Source organism: Pithys albifrons, chromosome 1 (genome assembly GCF_047495875.1).
Source record: "Pithys albifrons albifrons isolate INPA30051 chromosome 1, PitAlb_v1, whole genome shotgun sequence".
In the NCBI taxonomy this organism is placed as follows: domain Eukaryota; kingdom Metazoa; phylum Chordata; class Aves; order Passeriformes; family Thamnophilidae; genus Pithys; species Pithys albifrons.
In genome coordinates this window covers 59,546,708-59,569,681 of record NC_092458.1, presented here as the reverse complement: position 1 = coordinate 59,569,681, position 22,974 = coordinate 59,546,708, and the positions used below count along the sequence as shown (strand labels likewise).

General features: G+C 39.3%; 1 protein-coding gene and 1 long non-coding RNA gene across 6 annotated transcripts; one reads left to right on the top strand and one right to left on the bottom strand.

Annotated features, from left to right (window-relative positions):
• The first annotated feature begins 144 nt into the window (after positions 1 to 144).
• LOC139670282 (uncharacterized) lies at positions 145 to 5,184 on the top strand. Its single transcript, XR_011697460.1, has 2 exons — positions 145 to 834; positions 2,316 to 5,184. It is a non-coding gene; the product is annotated as an uncharacterized lncRNA (long non-coding RNA).
• Positions 5,185 to 12,631: 7,447 nt separating this feature from the next.
• On the bottom strand, positions 12,632 to 22,047 carry KCNRG (potassium channel regulator). 5 transcript variants are annotated; one of them, XM_071551702.1, is made up of 3 exons: positions 21,465 to 22,047; positions 19,407 to 19,617; positions 12,632 to 13,828 (listed from the first exon to the last, which is right to left on the bottom strand). In XM_071551702.1, exons 1-3 carry the CDS (start codon positions 22,040 to 22,042, stop codon positions 13,808 to 13,810), a joined length of 810 nt encoding a protein of 269 aa, XP_071407803.1. In that variant the 5' UTR covers positions 22,043 to 22,047; the 3' UTR covers positions 12,632 to 13,807. The 5 variants fall into 5 exon arrangements, 4 of the variants coding, with proteins under 4 accessions (XP_071407803.1, XP_071407811.1, XP_071407793.1 ...); XR_011697440.1 differs by lacking the exon at positions 12,632 to 13,828 and adding an exon at positions 14,323 to 17,176 and having other exon boundaries at positions 17,807 to 19,617; XM_071551710.1 differs by lacking the exon at positions 12,632 to 13,828 and adding an exon at positions 14,323 to 17,212.
• Between the last annotated feature and the right edge of the window lie 927 nt (positions 22,048 to 22,974).

Below are 22,974 nucleotides of genomic sequence, written 5' to 3'. Positions count from 1 at the left end.
TCACCCTGAAGAGACATACCACTTATGATTTAGTCAATCTTGTGATACTGATGTCTGTCATACTTTAGCAGCACGTAAATATTGGTGTTAAGACTGTAAATATCTCCAGTATTAACTGTGCTGCTGAAGTAAGGCTTGCCACTTCTGCACGTGAGTCATGGAAAAGGATGTTGCATGTATTTCCCATGCCTTTTTGTTGCTACAAATTTGTATATTGTCTGTTTGTGAACACTTTCTTGGCTCTTGTTTGTATTTTCATCTATTCAGAAACAATATTAGAACTTCATAGTATCTGATGGTACATATAGAATAGACACATATATAACTTTGCTTTGGTTTACCTGAAAGCTGACCTTTTTAAAGAAGCCATCTCAAGCTACACCTGTCTAACAATGATTTGGTAAGTGTGTTTGTTTATTTACTTTAAAAGTATTAAAATTGTGTAACTTTAATTGTATTTTTTATTAAAACTTAAACCTGTGTCTTCATTTTTACAGCATTTTATAAATGAATGGAACTGGGAAATTTTTGATCATGCTTTTAAAATGGAACTCATAAAGCAAAAGTGTCTTCCAAATTTTTAACAAACATTTTTTAAATGAAACTTCTTAAATACTTCATTTCTTAAACTACTGGACTATAGACAAGTAATAGTTTTGTGATTAGAACTTTAAACTGTGTATCTGACTGCAGATTTACTAATTTTTTCTCATCTTCCACTAAGATTTTTCTCTTGCAGGCGAATTTTTCATTGAGATGATTGAAATTGCTGCAGTGAGAATGGAAATTACTTGGGCTCCTTTCCTTTTAAAAGCTGCATGCAAGAACTGTGTGGTGAGTCAAATGTAGACTAATGGTTATGTAAATGTCACTAATTTTAGATACAGATCTGAAAGTGTGTTTCCTTTTAAGATTTTATTTTCTTCCCTATCATGACTCAGTATCACTTGCTAATCTAATTTTATTAGCCCCGTTGTATTTTACCATTTAAAATACACGTGCCTTCTTCAAATAATTGGCCATAGATTTAAGTTTTTGTATCATATAGATGTTTTAAAAGGAGGAAAAAATATTATCTGCGCTGGGGATTTGTTTTCATTTCAGCCTTCACAAGCCTGCTACTGGTGCAGTTGGACAGGTACAAACATGATGTAGATTAATATGAATACAAGTTTTCATAATTCATAAATTATTAAATTCATAAATTATTTGACTGCATAGAATTTCAGCCTAGTGTATGTGCTGGTAAAAATTATTACACTTTTCTTCTCTGCTACTGCTACACATTTGAACTGGTGAAACTACTGATGGCTAAAATGTCTGATGCAGTTCAGACCTGAGCAGTTCTCAAACTATGCAGCTTCAAGCTGCACAGAATTAGATAGCCTACACCTTTCCTAAAGAACACTGCCCTGTGTACATTTACCTGTTACAGGTCTGTTAAGTCACGTGGCCAAAATGAAGTTGACTGCTTAGAAAAATGACGTCATCTAGTTTAAAGCTGGATAGATTTCTCACTGAGTTTCTTTAAGTAGCACTATGTTGTATTTACTTATTTTTAACTGTTTAATATTAAAGACCTGCACATACATTTCAGCCATTTGAGAACTTAGAATTGCTTGGAAAGATCAGATTCTGTGAGTTATGAAAGAAAAAGATGTTATTCTTCCACTATCCCGTTTCCTTTAAAGGTCACATTGTCAGCCCACTGCAGACTGCTGCTTGCAGATCTAGTATTTTAATGTATCCAGGATTTTTCACGGGGACTTGTATGAATAGATATGAATCTAAAGAGATGATCAGAAAGACCTGAGAGCGTGCAACAAGTAGTTCTATTTGCATGGCTTTGTCAAAGTCCAGTGGCCAAACCAGGTGTTCCTGATTACTTCATTATGCCCCGTGCAGACCTTTGTGGGAACAGTGAAACAGATCCCTTCGGGCTCACCATGCAAACCACTGTCACTGGCACAAGGCAGGAGGTGGCAGGGAGCAGGAAGAAGAGTGAAGGTTGGACTGCCTTCTTTGGTGGCTGTAGCAACTTCAAACAGTTCAGTGACATGATAAAAACATAACTTGAGGTTTTGTGGAACCAGAGTTCAACTGAGGAACCAAAGTTCCTCTCTGGATTAAGAAAATTACTTAAAGTGCTTATGAAGGCCTACTCCAATGATTCAGTTCCTAAACCTTTGAAAAGGATGTTACACTTCTCATATGGTTCTCAGGTTGCTTAAATCTTAGCAGTTATATTTTCTAAGGTTTGCCTGCATGGATGGTGCCACAGGCCATGGCTGAATTGAACTCTTTGTGCATTGCAGCTCTGGGATCCTAAGGATTATGCATGATGTGAGAAAGGAAGGCTCACTGTTTTAAGTTCGGGTGTTTATTTTCTGCTAGGCTGAGAAACCATACAGCAAAAAGATGCTTAAGTTCACGTAAAATGGAAATAAAAGGTAGGCATGCTTGAAAATAAACTGAGACTGGGAGCTGTATAGAAGTGAAAACTAGAGGAGCATGGCTAAAATTCTAATATTGAGATGTTGGAGCTCAGAACTGATAGGGCAAAGACAGATCTGATAACCTGGAAAACTGGAAGGATTGCAATTGGCTGGGCAAAGATTTGAGGGTTTGTTTCTTGAAATTGGAAGAAGCAGCAGCCTGACGGAAGGGATCTGGCTTGAGGCAAAAAAAGGGAGTCAGGCTTGGGGAAAAGGGCTTGCACACCTCTGATCATTCCCAACATTCACTGGAGTGTTCTGCACTTCAGATCCAGACAGGAATGCAGACTGTTAAGTAGTAGCTTTTGTTGTCATCTTCAAAATCACTTCAGTTTCATCCCCCTCATAGAAGAGAGCAAGCTTATTAATACCCTCAGCTACTTCATGGATTTATGATCCTGAAAAGGAATCCCAAAGTAACATAATTGCGGTTGGAAGGGACCTCTGGAGATCATGTAGTTCAAGCAGGATCAGGCAGTGCAGTTTCTTTAGGGCTGTGTCCAATCAGGTTTTGAATATCTTCAAGGATGAAGACTGTGCAACCTGGCCTGATGGGCTAGAATTTCATGCAGTTCATTTTGTACCTGTTGCCCTCTGTCCCAACACTGGACACAGCTGAGAAGAGCCTCGCTATGTATGTCTTTACTGTCCCCTACCTCCATCAGCAGGCATTTGGAAACTTCGGTAAGATCACACAAACACAAGCCTCTTCTCCAGGATAGAGTCTCAGCTCTCTCAGCCTTTCTTCATGTGAAAGATTATTCAGTTCTCTCATTGTCTTTGTGGAAGTAAATAAAATGTTTCAACTAATAACGGGGAAATAAAATTCAAAGGGGGAAATGTTTTTGTGGGGAAAAAACCCAACACACAATAACCAAAAAGAACATGAAGATGACAATATGAAACACTAAGAAGTTGGATAACTCCTGCTTTAAGATTCTGCAATCTTCATTTGCCCCCTTGTGTCAGTGTACTATGAAGCAATCTTTGTGATTGCACAGAGTATTGAACCTAATGACAGGATTGGCCTGGTGCAGGTGCTGGGCCAGGGAAGATGTTTATGTACTGTGCAAGCAAGAAGCCTGATAGTGCTGTAGGTGCTGCAGAAATTACTAGAAAATTCTGTAGGCAATGGAACAAACTGCTGCAAATAGAGGAGACCATGTCTTTGTGGTCAACTGAGAATTCCTAAGAATTGAATATGGCATTTATTTCTCTGCCTTTATTCTTATGTAATGCTAAACAAGTTACCAGGCCTTTGCTTCTCTAACACCTTGTATCCCTTTTCACTTTAGAGGTGTCTGACTTAAGACTAACATGTCTGAAGGAAACCCTGGCTGGTGACATTTGTAGCTGTGCTTCTTGTGAGTTGTCATTTGAATTAAAATACTCTGTAATGTTGCCTGCCGACAGTCTCCTATCCTGTTAAAGTGTACCTCAAACTGTGGCTTACTATGATAGTTTCTATAACTCCATGTCACATTTAAAATAGGGGTAATAGAAACTGACTTTGACGGGCTGTTGCGATTTTGTTTGTTTAAAAAAACAAAACACTTTCGTTTAGTAGCTGTACTATAGTAATGCATTTCCTCATGGAATTTTCTATGGCATGCATTAATCCTGATCTCGGAGGAAGAGGTGAGTTTTGTGCATCTTTTAAAGATGAGATCTCCAATGAACTTTCCTCATTACCAGCTCAAGTTGAGAAGTTGTTTCCATGTCGTTGATTCATGGTCTATGTGTGCAGCCCTCTGAACTCCAAAATACTCTGGTGTGTGTCCTGTCTTGTCACTGATTCATTTTGCAAATTTACCTATTAAACACTTGTGGCATTTTTTGAATGTTGTTTTGTAATTAACATCTTCAACATTCTGCAAAATATTCTATACACTAAAGGTAATGTTCATGTTTGAACTTCAGCGTATTTGACAATAAATTTATCTGTAAAGACTTCCTTTGCACAAAGAATGAACTGGTTGCACAGTGGTAAGCAGTGCGTTGTTAAAAATGTAAAGTGACTTAAACCTGTGTGTTTAGGATTTCTACAGGCCGTTGTTCTTCAAATTTCAAAAGCAGTTTTCTTGGTACTGCACATACTGAAAGTGCTCTGTACTGGGTATTTGGATACAGAGATCTGAAAATGTTTCAGCTTTTCCCTTAGTCATGGTATCTCATTAAGTATTGAGGGAAGTCTCTCCTAATCAGGTAGCAATTTTAACAGTAATGACAGAAATTTGAAATGTTTAGACTCCCTTTATCTTCATCACGAGAAATGAAAGAAATTTATCCAAAGTGGTGAGCTGCTATTTTACCACAGCATAACTTGAAGCCAAACAGCAATTCTTCATGTAAAAAACAAGCAAACAAAAAGTATAAAATGTATTTGAAGGAAAACGTCTGAGATATGTGTGAATCTTCTTTCTAGGGTGGCAGTTTAAGTGTGTATCAGAATAAAATGTTTACCTATAAAGAGAAATAAGAAAGAATTATAGAAAAAAATGCAATGGCATGAGTGACATTGCTCATATTTCTGTGAGAGGCATAATAATCTTCAGAGTATTACTTTTTAACTCTACATGGTTTATTTCTGTTAGAAGTTATTTAATGCCTCTCAGGTGCAACTCTATTTTTTCCACATTTTATTCACTTATAATAGCTCTGTATTTGTCAATAAATCAAATGAAATTTATCTCATATTGCTTCTGTGTCTTAATGTAAAATATAAACCCTATGTTCAGAACTTCTGAAACTAACAAATTAATTATAGTAGCATTTATCCAGTTTGTATCTTCAGTCTGAAGTATACAGTGCTGAGTAGCTAAAGGCTGATTTAGTTTCTGTTGAGAAACAGGAGTAATCTATTCATAGTGTTTTCTTTTGCTGTTTATAGCCATAGAAGACAGACATGAGTAGAAAGTTTCACGGTTCCCTGTGTTTCTGCAGGGCAAGCATGTGGCTTTATTACCTATAAAGGAACCTTGTGTCAGCAGCTTTTACACTTCTAAGTGGTTTGAAAAGTAAAACGTTTTGGAATCTCTCAACAAATACACAAAAACCCTTAAGTATTAGAAAATTTGAAGTATATAAGGCATAAATTATAGCATATAACCTCAGATGTATACATTTTTATTGTTTTATTGAAATAAAGGCAAATTAAAATCCTCAGAGGTTACATTGTTGGACCAGTTAGAATAGCCAACAATAATGATTCTACAGCCCTGTGATTCTCAAGCTAGACAAGTTTGGGACTGAGAGCCTTCCTGTTTCCTTCAACATGAGCCTGGCTCTGTTATTTGCATGGTGGTTTCACTGAATGACTTTAGGTTAGTTTTTAGTAATCTCAGCCAGCTGAATGTGCTTGCTGCATGAGCAACAGTGCTGGCACCAAGAACAGCACCCTCCACTCTTGAGAATGGCAGTCCGGTTTTAAAGTTAATTTCCATTGCTTAAATCTCTTTAAGGATTATTCAGGGCCTTATTCTTCCTTTCTTCATATTCCTACAGCCAGACTTTGCCTGTCTGCTCTTTAAATTGGTATTAAAGGGTCCTAAAGACATCCTCATCTATCTCTTTTCCTTCTGCAGAAGGTAGATATCTACATATGAAACCAACACAAAAATTATCATAGATAGAGCTTCTTAGCATATGGAAACAGCTGTGACACACCTTTCCTGGCATGAAGATGATGTGAAAGTGTCCCTCTTTTCCAACAAGCACTATCTTATTTTCAGACACATCAATAAATACTTTAAAACTACATTATCCATCTCTGTGTAGTAGAACTTCCAACTCAAAAATAAGAAATTTCCAGTAGTATGAGGCAAAGATAGATAAGAGCTGTAATGTTTGGAGGTATGAAATCTGTTAAATGACCTGTGAGACAGCCAATTTTAGGAAGTGTCTGTGGATGGTAAGTGGTACAGTCAGAAAAAGGATTTCACTGCGGATTCAATACCATCGTGTAGCCAGACAGCCCCCTGTTGGTTGTATTGTTGTGGAGATTCCAGGAAGGAATTGTGCTTGAATTCGGCTATTCATTGCTCTCAGCAAGCTGATTTTTTTTTCATTTCCATATCACAAACACAGAAAATGGAGGAGGGGGAAATGTGTGTGCTTGTAAAAACTACCTTTGAATCAAGTTTTATCTCATGTATAAGAGAAATGTTAAAGCTTGGTTAAATAGAGTATCTGCACACAGTTTCTTAATGCCTTTGTAGAAGCTAATTTTCAAAGAGCTGTAGTGAAAATGCAGAGCAGTACTTTGTTCTTGTGATAAAACTTAAGACTAGCATACTTTAATGTCACACAGTCTGAATAATGCAAAGTATTTAGATAAACTGCTGTCAAGAATGCAGGTAATAGATTTTAAAACAAAAGTTTGTAAGCGGGCAGTGAACTAACCAGATTCAGGCTTCAGCCTTAATTAATGACTGAGATTCTTTTGCAGGCACATCTATGAAAGCTTCTGCTATTTAAGAAGTTACAGTTTTACCAAGAGACTTGGGGGGGGGGGGGTGTTAATATTTTTTTCCTTTGCTTTATCCTGTCCTTTGTATGTGTTTTAAGTTGCTACCAATGCAACTAGCTGTTTACTTCCGGTTTGTGTTTTCCCATGTGCTGAGAAACTAAAAACCTTGTTCTTCAAACAAAATAAATATATTGGAAAATTAAAGCACTCACATTAGGTATTCTGGGTTCCCCCCCAAACTGCTTGTAAAGAGAACCTAAAATCTCCCTTGTAATGGTCACTGTATATCCATGTGGTGATGGAATGCTGTAGGTAGCAAGGAAAGTTTCCAGAAATAACTCTGTCTCAGAGGTGTGGGATCTGCTCTGAGATAAACAATACAGAAGTGATTTCTTTCTGCATCAGGTATGGCCAAGGTTATAACAGCTCATCTTCATCTGAGGAATCAGATTTGTGGCTCAAAATTCATAGCTGCAACAGTGCTAGAGAAACTGATGTGAAAATTAATCTTCTTACTAGAGTACAGAAGACTAGCATGATGCCAAGAAAGCAAAAGTGCTTACGGACTCTTTTTTTTTTTCCCCCCCTTCAAAACACGTTAGAAAATCCCGTGCAGTCAGATATCTTAGAACAGTTGGCAGAAACAACAGAGGGTAAGGATACATGCTGTGATTGAAACGGGGGAATGGGAAAGATGGGGAGAGACCAAAGAGCTGTTTTAAAGTTGTCATGACTGGCTAAAATTCATCAGAATTTAAGAAACTGGCTGAAACAATCTCAAGGCAAGGGGACTCTTCTATGAAATAGAAAACTTGGTTTTTAGAAGCCTAAGGGGGTTCAAGTTCACATGCCTTCTGAAAAAGTACCTGGTGGAAGTTGCCCACAGATGTTGCCCATCTTTCTTGTTAAATCAAGGATGTGTGCAAAAAAGAAAGCACAAAATGGTTTTGTTCAAAGATTGTTGGCAGTGCTAACTATTAGTCTTAGCAGATGAAAGCAAGCTGTAGGTAGGATTTCAAAGGGTAGTGGAGTTTGCTTTTATTGGACTAACTGCAGTTCCTTGCAAGTTCCATATTCTTTTCCTAAGATGTTTCCTGAAGTAACAGTAAAGTGAGCATACAATAAATATAAGTACCCATTAAAGTACACGAAAGGAATACCTTATGTTTCCAGTAGATGAACACCGAGATAAGTAGGTATTTGTGAATTGCATCACAGATCTTGATTATGCCAAAGCTCTGGTTTCTATTGCTAAAGAGAGCACCGGTAAAGGTGGCTTTAAACTGCTTTATGCTCCTACACTGTTTCAGTCTGCTGAAGATGGAAAGCAGGGAGCTGCCAGCAGCATTAAAGAACTTCATGGCTGTTCAGCAACCAGCAAGAGGACTCACCTCTTCCCTCCTGCAGTCTACCCTCAAACGGTTCTCTTTTTTCTATATTTAAACAAGCTTTTTGAGTTGTTGTTTTAGGGAGTTTTTGTTGTTTGCGGGTATTTTCACAGGAGAGTTTACAATCCCCATCACAAATTAGCAGCCTAGATAAGACCCTGTTCTAGGTTGAAGTAGATTGAAATAATTTACCCTGCTCTGAAAAATTACAATATTCTTCCTCCTCTTAGAAGTGGTTACATACTCCATTTCCAAATTAGTATTAAACTTTAGGAATTCATCATGGTTCTTGGAATATCTTCAGTTTGTTGGAGCAGTTCTAGTAGAATACACAGGTAACTTGCAGAGCTGTTATATAGTGATCCCATTATTTTATGCTTATTCAGGCATCAAGTAAGTAGCCTGAGAAAGACACTGCCTTACACTACGAATGTAGCTCAGTTCCTTCTAAAAGGGCAGATTTTCTCTTTAGCTGTGAGCAGTTCAAAGCAATGAACCTTTTTAATGATAATTGACAAAATCCTAACTGTATCTCCAGGATTTTTTTCATATTTACTGCAAAGTTCTTTTAAAAACAGCACCTGGTTCTGGTGATTTACAGTGTTTTGAGTTTCTCGGTCTGCCAACAAGCTCTTCTTTTTGAGACACTTAGGCCTGGGGAAAATACTCTGAATCCCCTGTAAGGCAAATCCTTGAGACAGGGATTTCTATGTCACTCTCTATGTTTAAACCAAGTAATTTGTAGTGAGTCTCTTTACCATTGTCATTTTCTTTCATCTGCCTCTTGGTATTACATAAGCAAAAACAAAAACAAAATCCTCATGAATTCTATTATCTTTGAGTAATTGGAATTCGTGTGTGTGTGTGTTTTGCATTGATACACAGACACTGCTTGCAGCCATTGGTACTTGGCCATGTGGTACTCATGAATGAGAGGAGAACACTGTTCAGACAAGCACCTGTGAAAGCAGTAACTGTTTCTTGGTGCAAGAGCAGTGTTACTGTGTCACCCCTCATTTTTTGGACTACCAGTGGCTGCAAAGAGCCAATGATAGTAGTAATTTTCATTAATCTTCATTACTGTTTTCTTAGTCAATAATTTGTATTAACAACTAAATAGTTGGTAAGATGTGGTTTAATTTAGGAACTGTAGCATTTCTGGTTCTTTGGGCTTTTTTGTTTTGTTTGGAGAAACAGCTTTAACCTAGGAAGATTTTCGTATCAATGCATACCCTGTGAAAGAGCATGACCTCTCTGGCATTCACACACACTGTGTGATGTAGTGGTGTCATTAAAGGGTATCTGCATAAGATGCATTTTGCTTGACTTGATGAGCATCACATGAACTTCTAGGAAGGCTAAGCAAGCAAAACATCTTGTGTCAAGATGTCACAAGTGATGCAGGCACCTGGCCTCTGGTTCTAGCTTGCCTGAGCAAAAACACTTGAGAAAGACCAGAACTCTTGCTTTTCCCACTTCTTTTGCTAGGCTGTCAGCAAGTATCCTAACATGGCTAGACCTTGATTAGAGGGTGACAAGGAACAGAACATTTGCAAAACAGATCCTGATTTTCATCTACATAAAGTCTTCTGAAGAAGTCATCAGGCGTAGCTCAGACCTGGGAACACCAGGCAGTCCAGTGATGCAGAGTTGGATTTTCCTGGTATGTGGTTTGGAATTCTTGGATCCCTTGGCAACCATGATTCTAGAGCAGAAATTTTCAGTAACAATGACACCAAAATTAATTATGGCAAGGTTGATCACTTTTGGATGGCAGTGTTACTAAAGTTCAGCAAGGCTAAACACTCCTTAACTACTTACAGGCTTTTTTTGCTCAGCAAGTAAATCCTTCAACAGTTCTGCTGCTTACTCTGCTGTATCATTAGACAAGATAAATTTGGGGCTAGACAAGGAGGGTTTTTCAACACTATACCTTTGCAAGCAGAAAATTCTGAGTGTTTAGAGTGCATTTCTTGCAGAGCCAAGGTGATGTGGCCTCTTTATGCACAAGATAAGACCAGCTCTCACCTTGCTACAACCTCACTTCAAGTAACTGTGGAGAACTTTGTTGTCCCAGGCAACTAGCGACAGGACAAGAGGAAATGGCCTCAAAATGTACCGGGGAGGTTTAGGTTGGACATTAGGAGGAATTTCTCAGAAAGGATGATTAGACACTGGAATGGACTGCCCAGGGAGTTGTCACTGGAATCACTTGGAGATGTTTAAGATAAGACTGGATGTGGCACTTATTGCCATAGTCCAGTTGACATAGTGGTGTTTGGTTGGTCATAGGTTGGACTTGATATCAGAGGTCTTTTCCAACCTAATTCATTCTGTAAAAGCTGCTTTCAATAACAGCAAATACTGATACCTACAGCAAAAAGATGCTGAAGTTTTATCTCTGGAACTACTTTCCAAAAATGAGGGTCTCAAATTTGTGTATTATTAATTAATATTGCAAATACTAATTTAAAATTGTAAGAATTGCCACAGACATCTAGAGACAAATTTAGATAAGGTGTAGTAGAGCATTTATGGCAGTAGCAACATTTCCAGAGACAGACATCTTTATAAAAACTATACAGGTTTTCTGAAGCACAGGCAGCTATTCAATGCTTTGCATTCTCTTTGTATAGACAAAGTTGTACACACTATTCTTATATCCCCAAGATAAGTAAGCACCAATTCTCAAGCACAGGCATCACAGAGCACAGGTTTTCCAACTGTGCAGACCTACATGCCCTCCAGGGAAGCAGCACAAGACTTAAAGAGAAAAAGACAACTTCCTTGTGTATAGCAGTTCACCTGCTTGTTCATCTGACTGTTTGCCCTGGAATATTCAGAATGTTTTTAAAGTTCTACCTCTTCCTTTCAAGCACTGACATGGTTTTATAGTGTGTTAATGCCTACCAACCATCCCAGAGACAGGCTTGGATGTTCTATTTTAGTCACTCATTGACTCCTTTTGATCACAAGGTGTTTTAATGAGAGCATTTTAGATCATTAGTAACATTACCTCTTTGAGATCCCATTTGATCTTTTTAAAAGGAGCAGGAAGAGGACAGTGACTCAATTCCAGTACAGTATTTACCTTTTTCCACATGTATCCATAGAGATTTGGGGCTTGCATATGGACACCAGTGAACTCTAGATTGCACTATCACACTTCCATTGCGAAAAAGAAACTTTTAAAATCAGAAAGCACCATTAGCCTAATCAATATGAGAGAAGTCTCTCAGTTACTTTAAGGGTCATGCAGATACAAATTTTTATTTACGTTCTTGGCATGGCCCTAGTTAATCACCAAGTTACTAATGTGTTCCAGAGATCCACAGCTTACTGAGACATCTTCAGAAGATAATGTTTTGAATGAACACAGGTAGCAAAGGAATATTATATGGCTTAAGGATTGAATTGCATGTGGGGAAAACATGTTGTTAACCAGTCTGCTCTAGTAGATACATTTCTAGTTTACGGAAAAGGACCTTACTAGTAGGGCTAATGCTCACCTGCTTATACTGCAACTGGAATTGAAACACAGTCCACCAACAGGACATATCCAGTAAGTATCCAGCAGGCTTATCACCCCAGCACTGCCAAAACAGTGCTGTTATTCTGATCTTCAGTTTGTCTATTTGACCTCCAAAGGCTTAGCTTCTGTTTCCAGATGTGAGGTATCAACATGATTAATCCATCTGATGTCTGGGTCCTGCAATGTTTCACTTCACCACACATATGCAGAAATTGCCTCTTGGAGAGAAATTTTCTTCCTCGGGTATGCAAACTATTGATGTAAGATGTTCTGCAGATGCATTAACCTAACACATTGAAAAAAAACCGTCCCTATAGTCTCATGAACGTTTAGGTCTCCTGTATGGGTTATACTGTGCCATTTCCACATTCATATAGCAGCTATCACCCACCCAGTCATTCACCCCTGTGAGATCTGCTTTTTATTGTCCAGTGGCATTGAAATGTCTGACAGCTCTGTTAGCTGTCATCTCTTCAATACAATAAATTGTGTCTCTTTGGTCCCACAAAAGCTGTGACTCTTTCCAGCCTAATTTTATTCCTTAACACCCCCTCTGTAAATGGAAAGAAGTGAGTTGTCCTTCCTCTGTGGATCTCTGCCTGCCCACATCACATAGCCTTTCCTCTGTTCCTCCAGTACCAGGCTGAGGAGTGGGTTGAAGACATAGTAAAAACAGGAAGATTAAAGGATAGAAGGATCAGTGTGCCTTCTGTTTATTGTTGATTACAACATTGTAAATAAACCGGTATGTCAGCAATTATTTTATTACTCAGTTATCACTGGGGAACAAAACCAAAGCCATAGACCAGTCCTTCCAGAAGGCCCTCAGTGAAAGCTACAAACTGCCTTTGTAATTCAAAGAAAACTCAGTTCCTGACTCTGAAGTACTAGTAAAACCTCAGACTTGATGTTTCCAACCTATTGCCTTTTTTTTTTCCAATGGAGAATCAGGATGGAACAATGTCGCAATCTTTAATTCTTCACAGTTTCAGCAAGCACTCAGCTGACTGCTGTAACAGTAACTCGCTTAGAAAGCAAAGTACTAAATTAATTTTCTCAGCACACTTGTACACATTACTGTTTCCATCCTTTAGGGCTACATTCATCATTCTTCCGACCAGAAAGAAGCCACCAATTATGGAACCATTCCATTAGAAGGAAAACAGAGTAGATATGGAGGAAGTATTCTTGGAAAAATTTACACGTCAGATCACACTTCAGGGGGTTATTCAACAGAAACTACATGATGATCTAGAAGACTGACATTCCCCTTTTTTTTAATAGAAGTCAGATTTACTTGTATTTTATATGATGACTAGTGATTTACATCTCACCCATCTGAGAATATTCAGGGCTCCAGGCATATCTCCAGCCAGAACCAGACTATTCAAATCATTGTTGGTCCATCCATTTACTAGTCACAACAAGGCCTTCTGTGACTAATTATGGCCTGACTGCAGCAGGAGAGGCAGCTTCAAAGAATGGGAATCTTCAGACACACTAGCAGTTCCTTTGGTTCCCAAATTCAATTTTTATGTGGGTTACATTGAGCTGACAGATTTAACTGGGCTGTTGAAGATATGGTCAAAGAAGCAAAGTCACTCCCTTCCCTTTTTATTGTTTTCTGAAGACATAACAGTCGTACACATCCGTCACTAGAGAGAGGAAGTTCCTCATCACTGGACTTCATTTCGGCTGTTTCAGTAGCATCTGGGAATAGATCAATATAATATTTGGTAGGGAGTTGCATTTCCTCGTGATGCACTGTAAATCTTTTATTGAAGATACTCCCACTGTTTATTGTTGAAAATCGATAAAAATAAACCTTGTAAAGTTAAAGCCTGGCAATGGTTCAACACAAATCAGAGGGAAGGAGTAAGAGGCAATGAATCTCCCTCCTCCTCTTGGATAACTCCCAGCTTGTTCAGTAACACTTTCCAGCAATCTGGGAACAAATTAAAAAAAAAAAATCAAGGTTATGAATGGTTCGTTGTACTCCAACAAGATTTCTGATCCACTTTGGTGGCTTCCTGGTACTGAACTGGAATATACCTTAGACTTACCCACTGACAAAAGTGCACCAGCCTTGCTCAGCTCAGATTAAAGGAGTTATTTTTGAGCATTGGAAAGCTATAAAACAACCAAAATCAATACAAAGTGGGAGCAGCCCACTGTGCAGAAAAGTTTCTCCAAAGTTAACAGAATTTAATACCCCTGGGCATGATGCAGTTACTCCAGCATCATTCTTTCACCTATGGCCATTAATTCCTCATATGCTGCATCTTAAGGAGGAGTCTTCTATTATTTTCATGAAATTCAGTGGTTTGGAATTATTTAGTAGAGGGAAAAACTTCTGTGGAGGGAATTATTTAGTAGAGGGGGAAAGTACTGTGGCCAGTGCAAAGAGATCAGTCTTAATCGAAATAGCATCTCAGTCTATAGTATTAATTTCAATAGCTTTATTTAAACATCTATTCTTAATCACTTATACAATCACATGAGCAGTGGCTGTAGAATCTCTAAGAATGCAGTGACTGCACTTCCCAAAGAAACAAAAACTGTCACATTGAAATGAACACCCAAAGAATAACAAGATGTTTCACAACAGACTCTCTCCTTTTTATCATCAGATTACTGAACAATTCAAGTGGTAAATAAATTACTTGTCGCCAGAAGAGATAATAAGGACACGAGAACTTTCTGCTGTGTGAAGAAGCAGACAAAAAGTTACTTAAAAGCATAAAAAATGTAACCAATGACTACAAAAGGAACTCAACACGGTAGAAGAACAGGGCGATGCTAACTGTGGCACTTCTGTCCCATTGGGATATCCAACAGGCACCATAAGATTGGGCTGGTAAAACCCTTGACAGTCTTGAAATCCCACTGTAAAGGAGGGGAAACTGATTAAAACAACAAAAAGTGTAAAGCAAATGAGGTGTTGTCTTTCTGAATCATCTGCCTTTCACAAATCCAGCAGGCTATCACCTCTGCTTAGATGATCTACTTCTGCCACGTAAACTGCAGTCTGTGTGGGACAGGATGATGGGGTTATCTTACTGTTGGTTTTCCTTTCCCTCTAGTGATCTGGTTACTGCTCTGGCAGTCTGCCTGCCTGTTACAAAGCCAAGGAGAGCTCACTGCTTGCTGTGAGTGGGTAAGGGGGCTGCCCCGGCACTGTGCACATTTCTGCTGAATCCAGTGAAGAATAAAAAGGCAAATACCACAGTTAAGTTTACTGGAACCAGCAAATTTTGCATCTTCACAGGAAAAAAAAAAAAGAATTCTCCTGAGAAAGTTGGCAATGACTTGAAGAAGTGGATCATGTCAGGGATAACAAATTACTTCACTGGGAAAAAAAAAAAAGAAAATCTAAATGTGTCAAAATCCCATTCCTATTTAATAAAAAATAGAGCTAGATGGGAGCAATCAGAGCTTCTGACTCTGTCACATGTAAATGCATGACCAAGTCACCTCCAATATGCTGCTAGTCTAGCAGAGACTGTGCTGTGTGATACCACAGTTGACTTGCCTGCCAAGATTTGGGTGAAATACTCAGTTTAGAACAGAATATGGTTTTGACCAAGCAGCTTTTAAATTCACCCAGACTTGTTCCCATCAGCCAAATTCACTTCTACTTGTACAGCTGTTCCCCACTGTGCAAACACACCAGTGTGAACTGCTCTGCCGAGCACACACCAGTCTGCTCTCCACTGCATCCCTGCTTTGGGGGACCTCAGGACAGAAGGTGCAGTAAAGGCATTGGTCAGTACTAAATTCCTGCCTCAATGCTTGCAGGTTACATGGCAAACCACTCCAAAGAGGGCACAGGAACACTGCCATCCTGGCTCAGCAATGCTTTACAGTACCAAAAATTATCTTGCAAGGTGGAAGCCAGCTGAAGATCCTCCTAGTAAATTGATACTATTTTATATTAATTTGTCTACAAATGAACTCAATTTCACCCCTTCTTCCATGATTACTGCTACTTAGTTGTAGCTCAAAGGTATACAACACCTGTAGCTCTATGAACACTGCTTTCATTTTCTGTATACAGAAATCCAGGAAGGTGCTTTCCATTGAAGAACCAGCTTCAATTAGATTACTTAATTCAAATAATCATCAGTTAAAATCATGGTTATCCCACTGGTATCAGCCAGACACTTTCAACACATTGCTGTCAGATTCTTCACACACACACACTCAAACTTATTTAAGCATCTATCAGTTATTAAAAACCCCAACAACAACAAAATCAAAGTGCTGTATAAGAGCCCAGTCATGTTCTCTGTGGACACACAAGTGACAGAAGGTGACACTTTGCAGTTCAGTGCTAAGTATGAGTAAATGCTAGAAGAACTCTGGGAATCCAAGCTTGCGGACAGCCATGTGTTTCGCTTCAAAAAGACGCGTCGTCTCACAGTGCACCATCACTCAAGGTCAAGGTAAAGCACATGCAGTCCTTTACATGACAGGAACTTGCACTGGTATATTTTTTCCAGAGCCAAAATAATGCATTCATAGAATGATGTAGGTGCTGTATAAAAATTAACCCATAAGGTGAAACAAAAAATGTTCAGCATTAGCCCACTATAAGTTGTCACTGAAATGGTAGTACCAAATATTCATTTTACCAAAGACATGGAGCATGGGTTACAGCATAGGTTAAAACTCCAGGGCTTTTAAAAATTGAAATATTTCTCTTTTTTTTCACTTTATTTGGAAAAAAGTAATCCAAACTTCAATTTTCAAAGTAGCTATTACAGCAACAAAAATAAAGACAGTACTCTCATAGTAGATGAAGTAGCATAATTCTTACTATGAGAGGTTCTGAAACTAGTCTCAGTTTGCATCACTACTGTCTATAGTCATTTAGGGCCTCAAGTCTATTTTTTTAACTTTCCCTGTAAAAAGTTTTCAGTTTTAGTCTTGCATTTCTCATTATTAATTATTATTGGCAAGTCTCCCCACCAACAATATTCACAGTCAGTGATACACTCAATACTCAACATTACTGTTTCCATACAAGGAGTACAGCGACCTGTGGGGACAGTCACCCACCCATTCAGCTGTGTCACCTGAGTGCTGCCATCAGCAGTCTGCCCTCAAAGCCCACCAAGACAGGCTTTCTGGCACAAGACTTTCAGAGAAGATCTCCACAGAATCATGGAATAGGCCAGGCTGGAAGGGAACTCAAAAGATCGTCTGGTCCAGCCTTTCATGGGAAAGGGAGCCCCGGTGAAATCATTATGCATCATCTTCAAAACTTTCAATGCTGGACACTCCATTGCATCTGTGGAGAAGTTGTCCCAGTGAATGATGGTTCTCACTGTAAAAATCACAGAATCACAGACTATTCTGAGTTGGAAGGGGCCCACAAGGATCATCGCGTCCAACTCTTAAGTCAATGGTGCCCAGATGGGGGATTGAACCCATGACCTTGGCATTATTACAACCAAGTTTTAACCAACTGAGCTAATCTCAGGGTCTAAATGTCTTACCTCAAGGCATATATGAACAAATTGACATCACTGACCAAAAAAAATCATCCCATTCGAAGCATTCACTCTTACATTCCTCAAAATATATATTACATTACATAACCTGTAAGAAGATTAGGAGATGTAGTCCCATAATCACATTATTCTCAACCCAGAAAGACCTAGAACAAGCAAAGAGGACCTCACTGTTTCTGCTAAACTTCTGAACTTATGTCAAGCTAAAATGCCCAGCAGCGGTAGCCAATGACAAGAGATGTCTGACAGTGGCACCACCAGTCTGGGAAGATCCATTTCATTGATACTCCTCAGGGCAAGAAACAGATGGTTGAGTACCACCACCCACCCTCATTATTAAGTGCTGCAAATAAAGTAATGCGTTCACATTTTAAAGCTAATGAAAAGCCAGCTCTAATTGGTCTCACCTTGAACACTGTATGCACTTTGGGGCATCACAATGTAAGAAAGGTATTAAGCCATTGCAGAGTGTCCAAAGGAGTGTCATGAGGATGGTGAAGGGCCTTGAGGGGAAACTGAATGAGGAGTGGCTGAGGGCACTTGGTCTGTTCAGCCTGGAGGAGACTGAGGGGAGACCTCATACCAGTTACAGCTTTCTCATGAGGGGAAGAGGAGTGGTGACCACGGACAAGACTCCAGGAAACAGCATGAAGCTGAGGTTTAGGTTGGGTATCAGGAAAGGTTCTTCACCCAGAGAGTGGGTGGGTACTGGAAGAGGCTCCCCAGGGCAGTGGTCACAGCACCAAGCCTGGCAGAGTTCAGGAAGTGTTTGGACAATGCTCTTGGGCTCATGGTGTGACTCTTGGCATGTCCTGCACAGGGCCAGGAGTTGGACTCAGTGATTATTCTGATGGGTTCTTTCCAGCTCAGAATATTCGGTGATTCTGTGGTCAGCCAAGAAAGCACAAACAAGCTCCACTGGGCTCTTTGTAGCTTTGGAAAGGTGGTGTTTTATCAACAAAAGCCAGGTGCAAATAATGATTCTCTGAAGTTACTGCTATCTTCTTTCCCTGCCTTGAAGGGAGGACAAAAGATTCTTAATTTATAAAGCCTCATTAACTTATCTCTCTGGTACCTGAGCTAAATCTGGCATCTCTACGAAGCTTTGTACAGGGCTAATATTCCCAAGACTTTTAAAGCCACTTCTGCCAAGTCTTCCTTCTGATTGCATTGCACTTAACAAACTTTAGGAAATCCTTTCTACTATTTTGTTTAGAACTATACTAACTTTTCCATCTGAAGGACTGTTTACTGGGTTTTCATCCTTTTTATGGTTAAAGCTTTAACAATGAGCTGACCCCTTCTTCACAAAGACCTTTATCATTTAATTCTCAGCACTGAAGAGCAGCTAAATGTCTTTGGAGAGGGAGGACAGAGGAGTATTCTACAAGACACAGTCGTGTTATTTCACAGAGCCTGGTGATGGCTTCACAAAGCCACACAGCAGTGCAACTCAGGATCTTCCTATTACTCTGCTTTCAGCTAATTGCAAGAGATTCAGAGAGAAGCAGAAGCAATAATCAGTCATTGAGGTTTGAATTCCTCCTCCAGCCACTTCTCCAAACTGTTGGGATGACAATTGTGACAAGTTCTTATTTCTTCATGTATTACTATGTTTTTAAAATCTACTACAGATTAACACAGAAAACAGTTTTCTAGAAGGAATGGCTGATGCTTTGTGAGTCCTCATGTAAATCTTAGGCACAGAGAAAAACAAAAACGACCCTTGAAAATACTGGAATCTGGTCCTCAAAGACAGTACTGAATCTGTGGTTCTTTTATTTACAGTTGAAGAGGGTGGAGCAGTAAAAGGCAGGAAAGCATTTTTTTTCCTTAACAAATGAAAAATAAAATTGCTTGTTTGTTACTTCCCTCAATAGTTGCAGTTTCAAACAAGTCAACAAAAAAAAGCCCCTAGTGCTGACACACCCCTCTTCCACCTTCAAAAGATGTAAAGAAAAGCCTTTATTTCCCTTTATGCACTTGGCTTCTCCTTCCCCGTGCTACCTCAGAGTTCCCTGGGGTTTGGTTCACTGTGACAGCAAGGCTTGCTGGCCTCTTCATCCTTTCAAAACTGTAGCATTCAACCTTTTCTTCACTGGCGACTGTCCTGGCACTTATCAGGCGAAATCCATCTTTGAGTAAAGTGTCAAACAGCAGGCCTAGCACATTAGTACCGTTAATCAGCTTTCTATTGTCAGGCTTTATGGAAACATACCTAAAATCAGAAAAAAAAATAGCAGTTACAACACATTTTAACTACTCCTTGACGGTGCAGGTCAGCACAGCTGTATGTGTTTACAGCAACCAAGGTTCTGACTACTTTCTTCCTCTTTTAAGGACAACTGAACTCTTTCCTTCATTAATTCTCAGCTCATCCATTTCTATGTTGAGGAAGAAGCACTTCTCTTTCATACACCCCTTCTAATCTCCCCCAAAACTTACTTTCTTAAGAAACAGGCTGTGAGAACCTCCATCTCGTTTCATTTAATGGAGGACAGGGGAATGGCCTGCATATAATGCTGCAACTATTCTTCAGGTAAGAGTAACTGATGGACAGTGAAGTCCAGTTCACCCCAAGAGCATCACTTTCCAGCACACAGGATCTCTCTACAAACAGTGACATTTATTGCAAAGTTACCTGGTACAGCAGGTCTTGTGATAACAAGTATGAAAATCATTTTCACATTGCCTCAAATTCTACTTGATATAAAGTACAGTGTAAGCATGTACCCAGACATTTTGAGGAACAGAAGTCAGGTAAAAATACTATTACAAAATATATAAGCTGACAGGGGTGAAACTGTTCCACAGTTCACAGGGAAGTACACCAAACATTCATGGAAAGCACAGAAAAAAAGGCAAGAGAATCCATGTCACCACAAAGATTAAGACAGAAATTCAGCAGGCAACATAATCAAACTTGACTTGTTTCATTATTCAAGATAAGCTTTTCTATTGATCTGCAGAGGAAAGTTTTTACCAAGTCTGAGGAAATAAAGGAAATAAACAGAAATATCTTCCCACTATTTAAGTTGCCACAACCTACTCAACCAATTGTTAGTCCATTCAAATTGGTAATATATTACAAAATTAAGGTTTGGCACACAAATATATGTTGCTTCACAAATGCAGAGTAGTTTTTCTCCTACTTGCTTAGCCAAAGAAAGCAGGAAGAAAGATAAACTTTATTATTATTTTTGTAAATAATCAAAAGACTGCTGTGTTGGTTCATATATTCAGATAGAATAACCCTTTTGGAAATATTTCAGTGAAACTTCCATAAAATTCCAGATGTTCTAACAGCCACAGAGGACAAATTAGGTTACATTTTCCTATACAGCAAGAACATGCCTCCATACAATAGAGACATCCAGCAAAAGCTTGTTTAAAAAATATAAGTTGTCATTAGCATATGATACTGCTATCACAAAAATTACTGATATACAGTAATCTTAATAAAAACAGAACCTGGCTCTGAATTCAAAGAAAACTCACTATGTAGCATATAGTTAATAATCCACTCCTACTCCCTCCCCCCAGTAAAAGGCTTTACAAAAGCTTTCCAATCCCTGAAATGTTATCTTGGTTTCACTGGTGTTTTTAACCCTATTTAGCCATTCTCTTTTTCCTCTTTTCCATATGAAAGCCTTTTGGACCATAACCTAGAGGAGATTTTAGGCTTCTCCCAGTACTTCACTCCTTTTCTTTGTTTCCTTTGCTTCTTGTTGCTCTGTGTTTTACATGTCCTCAAGAAGGTCATTGATGCTGTGAAATTCTAAAGCAAGTGCAGAGGAAAGGGCAGAAAGAAAGACCCACCAAAACTCACAAACAAACATCAACAATATTTCAGTAAGCTGAAGAACAGGCAAATCAGTGCAACAGAAATTAAACTGGGTGTTCCAAAACTAGAAAAATAACACTAAACTAGCAGAAAGAAGGAAACATAATTCTCTTCTCTCAGATAGTCTCTTCACAATGAACTTTGCTAGCACGTAGGGTTCACTACCTGAACTAGAGGTCACAAAGGCATCTCCATAACGAGAAGTCACACTAGGAGAGTACCTGGCCACAAACTGGTCCCCAGTAGAGTACTCAGTACCACACTTAAAAACCAAGTCGTGATGAGAAGGTCTTTCCAAAGGAAGTGGAATGAGTGTTTTCTGTGAAGGAAAAGGGCTGTTCCAGCTCTGTCCTGACTGCTGACCTGCAAACACAGTGATCTGCTCAGCTAGTGTCTCAACAGTGGTACTGCAGGAACCAAAGATCCGGAAAAACGCCTGCATTTCTTGGAGAGAAAAACACACTTCCAGGAACTCCAGCCTCGGCTTCAGCAAGTGTTCCTGGCTCAGGAGGTCAGCCAGGGTGTAGAGTCCATAGAATTCTGCTTCTCTTCGCAGCCTCTGATAGTCTGAGAAGTCAGTTGGTAAGGAGACCTGCAGAGTCCTCAAGAAGTCCATGATGTAACTAAACAAAACGCCATCTCTGTCCACAAAAAACTCTCCATTCACCAGTTTGAATTCCTGGTCATCATCATTCAACATCCGTGCCAGCCTGGACTCAGGGAACTGCTGCAAGGTGGAAGCCCAGGTTACAAATCTCACACCTCCCACACTCAGTACGACCACCTCTCGGTTACTCATCGCTGCTTCAGCCACTCAGGAATTCTAACTCTGATCCACGTGTTTGTGACCTGATCTTTCCTGAACTGCAAAGGCAGCTGCAGCTGCAAGAACTACTGAATGCTTTTAGCAAGTGTTTGGAGTGAGGTGTCGAGCAGCGACAGGATTCCCAGGCAACAAAGATGTAAATATCATGTACAATAGTTTTGTTTGCCAGGTTTGGTTGCTTGGAAACTTTGATTCTTGGAATTTAATGTTTTATTTTTGAAATTAACAGCTTGCAAGGACTACTGGAATATAGTGAATTGACCATCACAACTTATTAAATCTTGAGAGGCCAATGACTACTCCCAAAGTATAGCACACATTATGTTTGTTTTCTGGAAATGTCAGCTCAATGGTTTTATTCCATACACTGCTGTTCATAGGACCAGTGCAAAAAGAGGTTAGATGTGCTTCAAGCAAGACATTTCAGTATCATGTGCTCCTTAAGAAGGGCACTTCAGAGAACTCAAGCTTAAGGTTCACTTTAAATCACTAAGGCCAAGTCAATACACACATAGAATTCAATTAACTCCTGAAACAAGGTACACAAAAATACTGTAGCAGCAGAAGAACCTGTATGTTTCAATGCTAAAGCACTTCAAAGATCAACAATATCCATACATCTGTTAGGACACAACCAGTTCAAGGAATCATCCTGCCACCTCTGCAGGGCTAGAGCCCAAGCTGCCTTCCTGTGGCAGACCACTGCATGCCTTTCACTGCACTAACCTGTTTATGTTAAGGCCACTTTTTGAGAAAGTGGGGCTTCAGAGAAATATGGATCTAACAAAATAGCTCAGTTACCCCAACAATTCAGGGCTGAAAAAGCAAACTGCAAAGTCTGTACTATCTGCAAAGTACCTTGCAGCTTGTTCTTATCAACCTCAACTGATTTCTCTTTACCTCTA

Bases quoted from the DNA above. Each gene is read 5' to 3' on its own strand.
- KCNRG (XM_071551678.1), bottom strand. From the start codon at position 22,042: ATGAGTAACCGAGAGGTGGTCGTACTGAGTGTGGGAGGTGTGAGATTT. The intron at 19,618-21,464 runs GTACTCTCCTAG...TTCTGATTTTAG, and splicing joins GGGGACCAGTTTGTGGCCAG to GTATGTTTCCATAAAGCCTG.